Source organism: Gossypium arboreum, chromosome 11 (assembly GCF_025698485.1).
Source record: "Gossypium arboreum isolate Shixiya-1 chromosome 11, ASM2569848v2, whole genome shotgun sequence".
NCBI lineage: Eukaryota > Viridiplantae > Streptophyta > Magnoliopsida > Malvales > Malvaceae > Gossypium > Gossypium arboreum.
Window position 1 is genome coordinate 120,117,349 of NC_069080.1, and position 15,648 is coordinate 120,132,996.

The following is a 15,648-nucleotide window of genomic DNA, read 5'->3' on the forward strand; positions in this document are numbered from 1 at the left end:
TTCACTATAGTATCATGATACACTCTCCCTTATTATATATCAATTACGAAAGTTACTTTATTCAATGCTTGTCTAATGACTTTATATAAGTGTATTACCCTAATAGGATATCTTTAATCTCTTTGAGATAAGATTCGTTCTCCTAATATGATCCTATTTATCTCATAGTTTCATTATATCTTCCAAAATGAAATTACTAATGCATAGTAATTAAATCATTTTCTTATGACAAATGACCTGTTGTCATATTTCTTTTTATCAATCATGTAATGCCAATGAGAAGATATTATTTACATTCTTACTAGAAACTTACAATTTTCTAAATAAGAAATTCGGGATGTGACAACTAGTTTTTTTTATTTTATCAAATAAGTATTATTTATGATCTACTAATTTAACCAGGACTTTCCTATCTCTCTCTATAAATAGATGATACTGGTAAGGCTAAAAACATAATAATAAATTATACACAATTTTGAGATATTTTTTATTTTGTCCAAAGATAGTGAGAATTTATTTTCGAAGTATAAATTTCATTTTCTAGGTATAACAATTCTATTGGTTTTTATAAAGAAAGATATTTACTTTCCTACCGAAAGTAAGAAAATTATTTCTGGATTTGTGTTTGATTCATAATTGTTTGAGCCCACATTCGAAACGATTCATGGTACAAGAATATCGAAGAAGATTGTTCAGTTGAAAGTTAGGAACGTCAAGGATCCGTCTCGCATAATGCACAAGTACTTTTTAGGAAAAATTTATTGCTATAAATATAAAAAAATCGACTCAATTTTCAAATTTTTAATTTTCCGCTATAATAAAAACTTGTTTTTAAATTGGACTTTTTCCAACAGTATTCGCCTTGAAGTTGATCTAACTAACCCTTCCTTTGTTGGATTTTCCAATTAAATACATTAAGATAAATTACAGAATTAGTCACCTAATTATTAGTGTGTTTCTATTTTGGTCACCAACTATGAAAATTTTCAATTTAGCCACTAAAGTTTTAGATCATTTCTATTTTGGTCACTCTCCATTAAATGATTGACGAAAGTGATAATGTGACATTTTTCTAACTGATTTTATAACACATTTAGTCAGGGGCGAAACCCTGCCAGCCCCCCTAAAATAGAAAATTTTCCATTTAGGCCCTTTGAAATTTTTAAAATTTTAAATTAGTAAAGGTAAAATTGCACTTTGGCCCCCTAAAAATAATAAAAATTTGATTTAGTCCTTTAAAAATTATAAAGATAGAGGCTATTAAAATGGTGAAATTGTATTTTAACTATCGTAAAAAATTACAATTTAATTTCGCCCCCCCCCAAATTTTTTTTTGGCTTTGTCCCTACATTTAGTCATCAATACTCACGCATTCTATCAATTTGATTCTAATTCTAAATAATTCAATAAATTTAACCCTCCAGATTTACAAGTTTTATCAATTTGAAGCTCAAACACATAATTAAATATAAATTCTATATTATAAAAAGAACAAATTATTGTTATATAAATAATATTATACAAGTTTATATTTAATTATATAGTGCTCAAATATGTATTTAGCCTCCGGAACTTGACACCTCTCAACTTGGTACTTACAATTTTTTTTATCCTAAGTTGGTACCTAAATTTTTATTCCGTCAAGGATTTTGGTACTTTTTTTTATAATGGTGTTAAATATAGGACGTATGACACTCTTAGGTTAGGACACGTGACACTAATGATGCCATAAGCTATTTTTTAAATGAAAATATTTAAAAATTATGTACATCTTTTAAAATATAAATATAAATTATAAAAATATATGTATCTAAAAATTAAATTACCAAAAAAAGTTCAAGTTAGAAAAATCAAAACCCAAAAATTTACATCTTTTTCTAAATAAATTGAAAACAAATTAGATGACCATAAATTTTACAATAAATTTTATGTTTAGAGATGGGTGGATATTATTTCATGGTTCTTTAAGTTGACAAGAATGCAAAAGATAATGATTTGAAAAAGGATTATAGGAAGTTTTTCTTTTATTTGTTAATTATTTGTTAGGTTTCATAGGAAAAATCAAGTTATTCTATTGAGGACACTATTAACACGATAATAAAAGAAGTTTATAAAATCACAAATTTATGAGTTTTGGGTGATTTTTAGTTTTTGGGTTTATCAAAATCACAAGTTTACATATAAGTTTATCAAGATTTAATTAAATGTGTTTCAATATAATTATATTTATATTTAATTATATGTGTTTAAGGATCAAATTGATAAAATTTGTAAATGGGGATGGTTAAATTTATTGAATTATTTAGAATTAAGATCAAACTGATAGAATGTGTAAGTATTGAGGACTAAATATGTTATTATAATAATTAGAAAAAAAGCCACATCATCACTTCCATTAACCATTTAACAAAGAGCGACCAAAATAGAAACAATCTAAAATATGAGTAGCCAAAGTGGAATTAAAAATTTTCTCAGTTGGATGACCAAAACAGAAACGCACTAATAATTGGGTAATTAATTCTACAATTTACCCAATACATTATCTATGACAAATCTATGTAAAAATATATTTATAAAAAATTATATTAAAACTAAATGAAGTTTTGGTTGAAATGGTTAAATTAAAAGTTTAAAATTCATAAGTCTCAAGTTCCTATCCTATCATAATATTAATTTACTAAAAACTTGAAAAAGATAAAAATACATTTCTATTAATATTTGTTATTTAGTAAAAAAAAGGGTAAAAGTATTTTAATAATTTTCCAACTGAATTGATATGTAGTTGACTCATGATACCAACTTAATTAAAAGTGTAATATAAAACTAAATTTTGTCACATTTATGAGTAAAAAATATATGCAGCAATTAAAAAAAATGATATAACAATAAAGAAATAATTTTGGTTGAAATAATAAAATTTTTAATTTCTTAAAATGAGGAACTTTTAGTAAATTCATTACTATGACAGTAAAACACTTTAATATAGTAATAAATATGATAAATACATAGAACATGTCTTATAAATATTTGATTTTTTAAGGTAAAAGATGAACAAAATCTTATTTTAATTTTTATTTAATTTGATAAAGAAACAAATAGTTGATCTAACCAAATTTTAAAAAAAATTTGAATTTTAAAGATCTTGAGCTAGGTCGACTTAAGTATCATATTAACATATATTAAGTTTGTTTATTTTTTAAAATTATTTTATTTTTTATTTAATATTTAATAAATTTATATTTTTTATTTATTAAAATATTATACTTAAACAATTTAATATTTTTTAATATTTACCTTACAATATTATATATTATTATAAATTTATTTTTTATATGTTATAAATTACATAATATAATATAGGGTAAATTATACCAACAATCACTCAACTTTGGGGTAGCTGAGAAAACAGTAACTCAAGTTTCAATTCAGTTACTCAACTTTTAAAAAATAATAAAATAGTCCTTCTAACCATTTTTCGGTACATGTCATTTAAGGGTGGGCTAGCTATCATTTAAACAGCCCCATTTAAGAAGTTCGGGTAGCAGAAGAACCAAGGAAAAAGAAGAATAAGAGAAGAAATGGAGAAGAAGAGAAAATGGAAGGAGCTTTCTACCAGCAATTCCCAAAGGTCAAAATCTGGGAACTCAAAGACAACTACGCTTCCACGACACCAATCCCTCTATGGCAAATGCCCTCTGCTACATCATGATCGCCAAGGTTCCCACCATAGCCATATCTTGATGCAACTACTAAAACCATTGAACCTAGAGCTATTTTTGCAAGAGAAAGCCATAAGTGCTTTACATTTGAATCCTTTGTGTTTAAAACAATGTTGGAAGGCTTCGACTTCCCTAACTTTGGGGTCGCAAAAGATTTTGACTCAAAAAGACTTGACATTGAGCAACATTGCAACACATTCAAGACCCTGAAATCTGCACACCCTAAATCATTTTTAGCTCAAAGGCCAAGCTTTTTTTTAGCTAGATTCACTAGAACCAAGTACCTCAACCTTGTCTAGGCTAAAATGGAGTGTTCCTCTTTTGGGAATTTGAACCAAAGGAAGCTAGTTACCTCCGATGGGTTCCCGGATATAGCTTTTTTCACAGCTTTTGCAAAGATGTCTAGGTGGTTTTAGCTCTTTCATTGCTTGGGATTTTCAATGCATGAACAAATTTCAAATCTTTCAGGTAAAGCAAGACTGTAGCTTCTTGGAGATTTATATGGAAAATGTGACTGAAGACTCCCTTTTATCAGGCGAAATCAATGATGGCAATGTTGACGCTAGGGTCAATTTCACAGTGGTTCCAAGGTTTAAGATTGGTGCAACTATGATACAAAGTCAAGTTTATTTGTCTCCGGTGATTACTCCTCTAGTCAGTTGATGGGCAATGAACTTGTCGTTGAGGATGGAAGAGTTTACTTCGATTTCAACAAGGCCAATGGCTATGGTGGGAACCTCAACAATCATGATGCGGCAGAGGGCATTGGCCATGAAGGTGTCAGTGTTGTGGAAGCGTAGTCGTCTTTGAGTTCCCGAATTTTGACCCTTGGGAATCGCTGGTACGAAGCTCCTACATTTTCTCTTCTTCTTCTCCTCTTCTTCTTTTATTCTTCTTCTCCTATTCTTCTTTTTACCTAAACCAATAATCTTTTCTTTTCTTTTTGAACTTTTGACTACTTGTCCAATATGATAAGTTAACTGGTCACATCAGTTAGTTAACTAGTCATGTCAGCTATCCCGTTAAGCCTGTAACGGAAAATGTTAATGAGTAACTAATTTATCACTTTTCAATAACGTTAGTGACTGTTTTGTTATTTTTTAAAAATTGAGTAACTAAATTAAAACCTAAATGAATATTTTGTCAACTACCTAAATTGAGTAACTATTAATGTGATTTAATCTATAATATTCGGATCAAATCGGATTGAGGCTTGAATTTGACCACATTTTAATTTTTTTTCCGTCAAAATCTATTTGCCCCTCGAACAAATCTTCATATGTCAAATTAAAAGGCATTTCCATCCTTTTCCTAAAAGTAATAAACAATGATGACACCTTTTGTCGGGGCTAAATTAATGCAGAAGGAGGCCGCACTGGCACATCATTTATTATTAGCTGAAAGATCCTGTGAAACACTTACCCCAGGAGCTAAACATGTTGAATTTACCTGAATCTTTCAATATCCAAATAATTTTGGGATACTTGTCAGACAGGATTCAAACACGCTCATTTCTTTTGGAATCTCATGGCCCATGAGGGTAGGTAGGTAGCGGAAAACATGTTAAAGGAAACCTAGATTGAATGTTAGATTCCCAAGCACTTTTATGTTCCACTTTAACATTCTAAATAATTCCTAGTTATTCACTATTTTCAGTTTTTTTAGAGTTTCAAGACAAAAAAATAGATGGGGGAAGAAAGAGCTACAATGTTACAGTCGGAGCCTTTGCTTGTTAGAGAAGGAGCTTGTGAGTATAGTTCCACTGTCACCGCTACGCTTGTTCTTAGCACTATTGTGGCAGCTTGCATTTCCTTTGGCGTTGGATGTGTTGTAAGTAGATCAATAACCACATTTTGCATATACCGAAGCATAAGTTACTTCTCATTCACCATGTTCCTTCTACTTGACAACCTCTTCTACTTCTGACCCAATTTTAGTTAGCTTGTATTTTTTGTATCGTTGTTGAAGTTTACTTGTCTACTAGTCTTGAGGAAATGTAAATGATTGCTTGAACCTTTTCATGATTTTTGTTTCAACAGATTGGTTATACATCACCTACTCAGTCTGAAATCATGGAGGACCTGAGTCTTTCTATTGCAGAGGCAATACAAAATGCTGGATATGCATATCATTTTTCTTATGTGGGTTAGTGGGTATAATGAGAAGCCAATTTGAGATTTCAAACAACTTTCTAGCTGTTCAGTTTTCACTTTTTGGTTCACTGTTAAAATCTTGGATCAATTCTAGGGGCATTTGTAAGTGGGAAGACTGCAGATCTGCTTGGTCGTAAAGGCGTAAGTTTCTATATGACTACTGAACTGATGACCATACTATTTCTAGCCATTTATTGAATGCCAACGGTGGTCTGAAAATCGTGTCTAATTCCTCAATGTCTTGAACTAGACCATGTGGGTTTTGAACATATTCTACATTGTGGGATGGCTTGCAATAGCATTTGCAAAGGTCTCTTCTGTTTTCCATTCTCTGTACCAACTTTTCCTTTATGGATATGCTCCGTTGCTTTCATTCGCTTAGGTGTTGTATTATCGTGTGTTGGAAAATGAAAAACTGGATTTTCAGCATTGAAAGGAATTTTCTGGTCCGAAAAATGAAAAACTTTCATGGTCGGAAAGGACTTTTCGCTTCGGTGTTGCTTCTCCTGGTCCGAAAAATGAAAAACTCTCAGAATTGAAAGGAATTTTCTGGCTAAACAGTTGGCTGATATTCCAACATTTTGCAGGTATCTTCAGCTGGATTATGTGTTGGCAGCTTCCTTACTGGGATGTCATTCCTTTTACAGGTTTCTTTTGAAAAAACCTACATTCTTTTACTTTTGGCTCTTCTTTGTGCATATAACAATGCATTAAAACTTAGGTTACCACAAGCAGGATCATCCCTTGTGGAGTGAAGGAACTCCAATTTTGGCACTGATTAGCATTTGGGTAAGTTACTTTCTCTTATAGCATTGAATTAGGGAATGTAGTTTCTTTGTTTTGTTTTGTTTTTTTTTTAAATTATATGCAAGCTAGAAGCTACACATGTTAGAGATTAAAAGATAATTACGTTGCATGTATTTCAGGTGCATATGGGGTCAGTAGGGATGGAAGGAATTCCTTGGATTATAGTGGCAGAGATTAATTTACTTAGTTTGCTAACTTTCTCTCCATTTACAAATCCATCCTATGTTGCTCCAACTCTTAATTTTTCTAGGAACATCCCTGTCTCCGGACAAGGGTACGTTGATATGTTCATCCAAAGATCTTCCAAGTATATGTTTTACTGCACATGTTTAACAGTGAAAGGATTATGTTTCAGACTTTCCCCATAAACATAAAAGGTGCAGCTGGGAGCTTAGCTGGTTTGACTGGGAATATTTGTTCTTGGACTGTTTCATACAACTTTAACTTCTTATTCCAGTGGAGCTCAACAGGTGAGTAGTGTCGGTTGGTGTTTTAACCTTGTTTTAGCTTTTGATCTAAGAAAAAAATGACTTGTTTTGTGGAATTTTTGTAGGGACATTCTTCATATTTTCAGCAATTTGTGGTGTTTGTGTCATATTTATTGCAAAGATGATACCGGAGACCAAGGGGCGTACACTTGAAGAAATACAAGCACCCCTTACTACTACTCCATAGTGAGAACCAAGTGTATTGAGTAACTATTTGATATACTTTCCTGCAATATTCCCTTGTATACACATCTCGTGTATTTGGGGTCATTGTAGCATCCATTTTAGATATTATCTAAAATTGCTAGAATGTATTAAAATTTTAGAAATAATTTTTTTTCAATTTTACATTAGAAGTTGTTTAGATTAATTAATTGTTATTTTGTATAAAGTATAATTTATTGGAATTTAAATGGGGTTTATAAAATAAAATTTTAAGCAATAAAGTATTTATAAATATTTAGTGAAAATATATAGAAATTTCTGCTTATTCAAAATTTAGTTATAAATAATATATATTAGATATATTATATAAAGAGAGAAATAATAATCTTAAAAAAAAGATAATGATTCAAAATAATTCAAAATTTTACCCACTTTTACAAATCAACTTATAATTCAGCCTTTTAACCTGCGTTTCGGTGAGATTTGCATGGTTAATGGTGCAATCGCAGCTCTATCCATCGTTTGGATAACAATAGATTTGTACACCCCCACTCATACTAAAGGTCTATTCGAAAAGTAAAACAGTTTCTAGGATAAACTTTTTTAGTTCAGTTCGAATTAAAAAAAAACAAAGTAGTTGTTTTTTTTTACTTTTTTATTATTTTCTATCATTTTCTATTATATATTACTACTATTTTATTATTATTATTTTAATATTATATAATTCTTATTTTATTATTGATTTTGTTATTATTTTAGATATATTTACTTGCTAAGTTACTATTGACTTAATGTTATTTAAGTATATATATTTTTAATTTTTTTCTATTTATTAAGAAATTTTTATTTTAATAATTTTACTATATATGATATATTATATTTTTAAAATTTATTTTTATATGAAAATATTGAATGCCGATTAAATTGAATTCAAATTTTAATATTTTTATTCAGATCAACTTTAAATAAAATTTTAAGTCTATTTTTTAAGTTAAGTCAAACTCAAATCTAAAAACAGACTTCAATTTCTATTTAACTTTAACCCAAATTTTTTATTTAACCCAACCCATAAATAAATAGCAAAGGCCGGAAAATCTCACCACACCACAATTCATTTTTCCCACTGCCGCTTTAAGGCTTTTAACAATTCAATTTTCATTCTCGTCCTTTCCTTTTCTTTTAATCAATGCTCTTTCCTTTTTTATACAACTGGATTAGCTTCTTTTTTTAATTGACAATAAAAAATAATTTTATATAAGTAACTATATAAATAAATATATAATTAAAACATATAAATATTATGGATTTAATTCATTTAATTTAATTTGATCATTTTTAGTTTTTATATTTTTCAAAATTTAAAATTTCAACCCTTACCAATGATAACTATTAAATTTATTTTGCTACTTTCTAAATTTGGTGTAGTAAACTTATTATTGTATGTGTAATGTCATGTCAATTTATTGTTCTAATTAATGGATTAATGAGGGTTATTTACGTTAAGATCAAAATTTCAAAATTTGAAAAGTATAAAACTTAAAATAAACAATTAAAAAATATGGACAAAATCTACGATTATACGCATAGTATAATATTAGTAATTGAATTTAATCAAATAAAATTAATTGCTACTTTTTGAATCAGGACTAAAATTTTAAAATTTAAAAAGTATAGGAACTAAAATGGGACAAACCTTAAAATTATACATGAACTTTGATTTAATATGTAATTTGATACATGAACTTTTATTTGGTATAATTATACACATGAAACTTTGATTGTGGTTCAAATATATTCATGAAACTTTCATTTTGATTCAGTTATACACATTTAAAGAAATAAATACATCCAATTATTTTTATATTAGATAAATATAATTATTTTTATGTAATATATAATATAAAATGAGGCTATATCTATAATTGTGTTAATAATTTGTGAGAAATGGATCAAATAAAAAATTCATGTATAAAATTGCACAAAATCAAAGTTCATGTATAGAATTGCCCATCGAATCTAAGTGTTGGACAAATCTGGTTTAAAAAATATTTTTTTGTCATAGCGGAAAATTAAAATTTTGAAAATCAAGTCGGTTTGTGATATTTACAATAATAAACTTTTCTCGAAAAGTACATGTGCTTTGAGCAAGACTGATCATAGACATTCTCGGCTTTCAACCGAGTGACCTTCTCCGCTATTCTCATACCATAAATTGTTTCAAGTGTAAGCTCAAACAATCGTGAACCAAACATAGAACCAAAAATGATTTATTACTTTTAATAAGATATTAATTCTCTCTCTCAATAGAAACCGTTAGAATTATTATTCTCAGAAAATAGAATTTATACTTAGAAAATAAATTCTCTCTACCTTTTGGGAGAATAACAATATCTTAAATTTGTATTGAATTTGTGTTATAAATAACTCTACCAATGTCATATATTTATAAGGAGAGAGGAAAATTCTAGTTGAATCAGTAAAACAAATAATATTTAGTCAATAGAAAAACTAGCATTCTAGTTAAACTAGAAGGTGGGGTGACACTCTCTAGTTAAATGCACTAGGGTTGTTACCCTCATATGTAATATGATGGGAATTTGAGTTTCTCTTGTATTGGGTCTAATTAATTGTGTTATCTAAACTTTTAACCCAACACCTTATAATTTAAATAAACTTAATACATGTTTTTCTATTTCTTAAAATAAATATTATTTATTTATTAATGTAATTAGATAATTTAATTTTTCCAATTTAAATAATTTTTTCAACTTAATTCAATTTTGTTAAAGTTATGACAACTTTATCGTAAAAGAATCTATGAGAAAATATATTTAATTTCCATATTCAACGGATTTACAATTATTAATTAATTTAATTCTATTATTGAACTTCAATTATTTAATAAAATAATAATTCAAAAACTTAAATTAGTTCTCAAGTCATTTCTATACTCAATGAGAAAACATATTTATTTGCGAATGTGACCTATTTCTCCAACTTTATCATTTCTATCCATTTTTGTTCATTTGATTTTACATGCAATTCATTTCTAGTTTAAACAATCTAGTGAAGGGACCGATTGAACATATGTAATTAGGGCTCAAATAATTTATAATTAAATTCTAACTTTTCACCTATTAATTATAAACTTATTTAGTTAAGAAGTCATTTCACTATAATATCGTGATTTAGCTCTACCTAATTACATACCATTACAAAAAATACTTAACCAGTGCTTGTCCAATGACTTTGTCATAAGTGTGTTACCCTCATAAGCTATATTTAATCTCTTTGGGATAAATTAATTCTCCTTATGTGATCCTATTTTTTATTATGTTAACCATTACATCTTTCATGAAAAATGAATTAATATCAAATAGTATTGATTACAAAGACAAAGGATCTGTGACCTTGTTTACTTTTCATCTATTATGTAATGTCGATGAGAGGATATCATTTACTTATTAATTGGGCTATGAATTCCACTTGTGTGAATGATACTACATATTGCAGAAGTCACCTGACGCACCAACTTTCAATTCCTTATCTATTTGAACTCAACCTTTTACTTACATCAAAGTAAACGAGTCACACATACATAGTCCATCATCCACTTAGGATTAAGGTATGCCACAGTGAACGTCACGAGTGAATAAAACCATAAGCGAATCTAGAATTTATTCTACTTAGATCCTATCCAATATACTATTAGTCTAGTCAGTAACATCTATATATGTCTTTATGTTTTAGGAGTCATTCACTCTAATGCTTAAGACAAAACATTTTCCTAATTGGACTTGATAGATGTCATATTAGTCTTTTAATCGGTTTGTTCATTTCCAATTAAACTAATGAAATGTTTAAGTTCACCTATTGATATAAGTTGTCTTTCCATATTACAAATCAACCACGTAATATTACTTAGTTTTAGTCAAATGTTAGATAGACACTGAGCCAATATTTACTTTCATTTTATTTTTCGTACAAAAATAATTAAGGGTAATATACAATGATATTAATGTAATTAATGAATATTATTATTAAACTAATTTGTTCAAAAAGACAAGTGTATATAAACAAACATACAACACTTAAGACACCAGATCCGTTCGTGTATAATTTTGAAATTTATCCAAACTAAAATGTACAAAGCCTAAAACTAATTAAATTAAAATATCAAGACTAAATCCATAACTTTGGAAAAGTACAAGGACTGATAAAAAAATTTAACCATTAGATATTTGTATATAGGTTAAGCTTCATTGTCGCATAAACTCTATCCATAACAAAGTTGCCTATCGACTCCTAAGGTTCTATAAATCAATTCAAATTTCACCAAATGCAAATCATAAACTTGTTGTGGATGAAGTCCTCTGAAGGAAGAACCTATACTTGACACTTCAAACCAAATTGCTGCAGTCGAAGCAAACCCCACTATCGGCCTTCATGCAACATCCACCTGAAACTATTACCAGCGTTTGCCTTCGTCCACCTTCGCCCAAACCCACCTTTGATAATATAAAGTTTTGAATCAAAACTTTGAAAATCCCACTTCTTACCCCCTTAATCTGAATCCCAACTTCGAGAAAAAAAAAACCCCGGAAATTTCTTACATTTACATTTTCGACAAGAAGATTTCGGAAATTTTAAATAGATAAAGAGAAATTGAGTATAAAGACGCATTGAATGACAAAATTAATAATTAAGATAAGAACAAGATTGTGTGAGAAAGCAAGTTGAAATTCCTTCCTATTCTATCTGTCAAAACAAAACGAAAATCATTAATTAGCAAACATGAATATCTATACTGAAAATAATAACAGTAACTCTTTCTTCATTCGATCATCAACTACTAGTAATCTTTAAACCCCCCCAAAAAAAAAAAAAGTCTTATCCCTGAGCAAAATGGGTAATATTCGAGAATTAATGTGATTTTTTAGGCTGGAAGAAATAAATATTTTGGAATCAAAATAACAATAAGAAAAAATCAAGTGTTGGGTGTTATTCAGCTTGAGAAAATTTTAGGAAATTAGTGGAAATGTTAAAAGAGATAGGAAGATAGATAGGTAAATATGTTAACTAGGTTTAGTAGGTAAATATATATAAAATAATCTTAATATTCTAAAATTAGGTAAATTCAACTCAATCTCATGAAGTGTTAGTACATTTATATTTTAATCATTCAACTTCAAAAAGTTATAAAATTATTGTTAAATATTCAGAAGTTTTTTATTTAATTTATTAAACTATTCAAAAGTTTTTATGCAAGTCATTAGGCTGTTAAGTTTTTTTTTATTTAAAAATTTTGGTAACGAGTCTCAAGCAACGATTCAGCGATCGGTATTGTAAATTAGTATCCATCGACGAGTAGAGCATATCATATATCTAAGTTGATCTGAAGCTAGTATTAGAGATTGGAGAAGAAAGCTGTTCGGATTTTGATTCGCAGATTCATAACATTTTGATTCCCACGTTATGGTTGAAAAAAACAAAATTGGTTCACCCAACCCTGTACGAATTTTTTTAAAAAAATTGAAATTTAAAGTAGAAGTCTTCGAGGACTGGGTTGGACATAAGTATTATACTAACATATTTTAGGTTTACCCAAATTCGGCTTAGTCCAACCAAAATTATTGATTTAAAATTTTGCTTAAATTCATCCATATTTGTAATGTGTTAACTTAATCTTATTTTAAGCCTACTCAAATTATCTTTTTAGATTTTTAAAAGGTATTTATGTTACTTCTAATTTAATATTTATTAGTTTTATATGAATTTTCCATTTATTAAAATGTTTTATATAGGTAATTTAATATTTTAAATGCTTAACATTTTCTTAAAATATTTTAAACATTTCCTTAAAATATTTTGTCTAATATAAAGTATTCATTTTTTTTTGAAATTATCAATGGCAAGTTCTCAATCCGTCATGATAAGAACCATATTTCCATCAATATATTGCAATTTGCAAATAGTAAGAATATTTCTTATTATATTTTAATGTTGTCTAATTTTTATATTCTTTTTCAATCGATTATGAATCCAATTCAATTTTATGGGATTCGATAAATGATTGGTGTAAAAATAGGATTTTTTAATTTTGAATTAAATTATTATTTAACATCTCAAAAATTATTACAAAATAATTAATTAAAAATATAAAAACCTTAAACCCTATTTTAAATAAACAAAACCCTAACCTTAAATCCTAATTTTAATAAATAAAACCCTAACCCTATTAAAATGGTACTAAAAATCAAGGAAAAGAGCTTCCTGTTAGAAGCGCTTTTGCTAAAAATGACAAAAAGAGTTTCCAGCTAAAAACATATTTTTACGTGTCAACTGATAAATCTTTTAATTAGAAGCATTTTTCAAAAACTGAAAAACCATTTAACTAAAAGCATTTTTCAAAAATTAGCCCACTCCCGTCATTTTTCTTCGAATCGGCTTGATATTTTACTTTTTAGGCATTTAATGAAAAATTAGCCTTGAGCTTTACCTCCATTTTAAGGGAAATTAACCTTTTTTTTTCCAATACTATTTTTAGTGGTACTCGTTCAAACTTCAAATAAATAATAATTACATAATAATTAGAATTTTTGTCGGGGCTAAATTATTGCAAAAGGATCCCCACTGACACATCACTTATTAGATCAAAGCTGAAAGATACTGTGTGACTTAACCCCACGAGCAAAAATTGACTAATTGAGTGGTTGTAATGCATCTGTCCTTTTCTTTTTTCAGAATCGCATGGCGCAAGTACTACGTAGGAAGCCAAAAACACGTTAAAAAGGAAACCCAGATTGAATGCAAGATCGCCAAGCATTTTTATTTTCCTTTTTAACATTCTCATAATTCCTAGTTATTCACCATTTTCAAAAAAAATTTCGAGTTTTCAGGACAAAATAAAAAATAAAAAAGATGGGGGAAGAAAGGGCTACGGTGCTACAGTAGGAATCTTTGCTTGTTAGAGAAGGAGCTGGTGAGAATAGTTCAAGTGTCACCACTACACTCGTTCTTAGCACCTTTGTGGCAGCTAGCATTTCCTTTGGAGTTGGATATATTGTAAGTAGATCAATAACCACATTTTGCATATGCCAAAGCATAAGTTACTTCTCATTCACCATGTTCCATCTACTTGACAACCTCTTCTACTTCTGACCCAATTTTTGTTAGCTTGTATTTTTTGAATTGTTGTTTACTTGTCGTTGAAGTTTGATTGACTGCTAGAGCCTTTTTCATGATTTTTGTTTTCGACAGGCTGGATATACATCACCTAATCAGTCTGTAATCATGGAGGACCTGGGTCTTTCTATTGCAGAGGTAACACAAAATGCTGGATATTCCTCATTTTTGTTATGTGGGTGTAAAGAGAAGCCAGTTTGAACTTTTAAATAAGTACTCTCTGTTCTCTGCAGTTTTCACTTTTTGGTTCACTGTTAAACCTTGGATCAATTCTAGGGGCATTAGTAAGTGGGAAGACTATAGATCTCCTTGGTCGTAAAGGCGTAAGTTTCGATATGACTACTGAACTGACCATACTATCTCTAGCCATTTATTGTTTAATTCCTTAATGTCTTGAACCAGACCATGTGGGTTTTGTACTTATTCTACATGGTGGGATGGCTTGCAATAGCATTTGCAAAGGTTTCTTCTATTTTTTCATTCACTCTACTGACTTTTCTTTTATGGATATGCTCTTACGTCTTTAATGTTGTATTTTCGTGTGTTGGAAAGGTTCCTTGGTTGCTTGATGTAGGAAGATTATTGCTAGGATTCAGCAATGGAATTGCTGGTTATTTGGTATATGTTGTAAACATTCCATTTCCCATTTGATACATTTAATCATATAACGATGGCTAATGGTATAAACATTTCAACCCCAAACAGTTGCCAGTATATCTTGCTAACACCGAAAAACCTTAGGGGAAGATTTACTGCTGGAGTACAGGCAAATTCTGAACTTAATCAGATTCGGGTTACTGTTAGTAGGTGCATCATGTTCTTAACAGCTGATTCTGCAGACGATGGCTATCTTAGGCCTTTCAACGATGTATATAGTTGGTCCTTTCATCAATTGGCGCATCTTGGCTCTAATCGGTACCAAACTTTCTTGCCATGTGAACTGTATTAGAACTGCAATCTAAACTTAACTTTTTTTTTTTTTTTTTGGGGGGTTATTTTATGCATAGGTATAATTCCAAGTCTTGTACAACTCCCTCTTCTATTCTACATTCCAGAGTCTCCTAGATGGCTGGTGAGACAGATTTTAAGATTTGATTGCTTTGTGTTGCAAAACAATGCCTGAAATAATGT

At 29.0% G+C, this 15,648-nt stretch overlaps 1 protein-coding gene and 1 long non-coding RNA gene across 2 annotated transcripts in view; both read left to right on the forward strand.

The window, feature by feature from the left end:
• LOC108473385 (sugar transporter ERD6-like 15) overlaps positions 1 to 7,354 on the forward strand; it is a 52,329-nt gene extending 44,975 nt beyond the window's left edge. Inside the window, exons 14-18 of the mRNA XM_053021364.1 lie at positions 6,460 to 6,519; positions 6,608 to 6,661; positions 6,799 to 6,854; positions 7,037 to 7,149; positions 7,233 to 7,354. Coding sequence (XP_052877324.1) covers positions 6,460 to 6,519; positions 6,608 to 6,661; positions 6,799 to 6,854; positions 7,037 to 7,149; positions 7,233 to 7,354 — 405 coding nt within the window. The remainder of the gene's footprint in view (positions 1 to 6,459; positions 6,520 to 6,607; positions 6,662 to 6,798; positions 6,855 to 7,036; positions 7,150 to 7,232) is intronic.
• A 6,752-nt stretch (positions 7,355 to 14,106) lies between these two features.
• On the forward strand, positions 14,107 to 14,874 carry LOC108471708 (uncharacterized). Its single transcript, XR_008274459.1, has 3 exons — positions 14,107 to 14,397; positions 14,593 to 14,655; positions 14,751 to 14,874. It is a non-coding gene; the product is annotated as an uncharacterized LOC108471708 (long non-coding RNA).
• Positions 14,875 to 15,648: the final 774 nt, after the last annotated feature.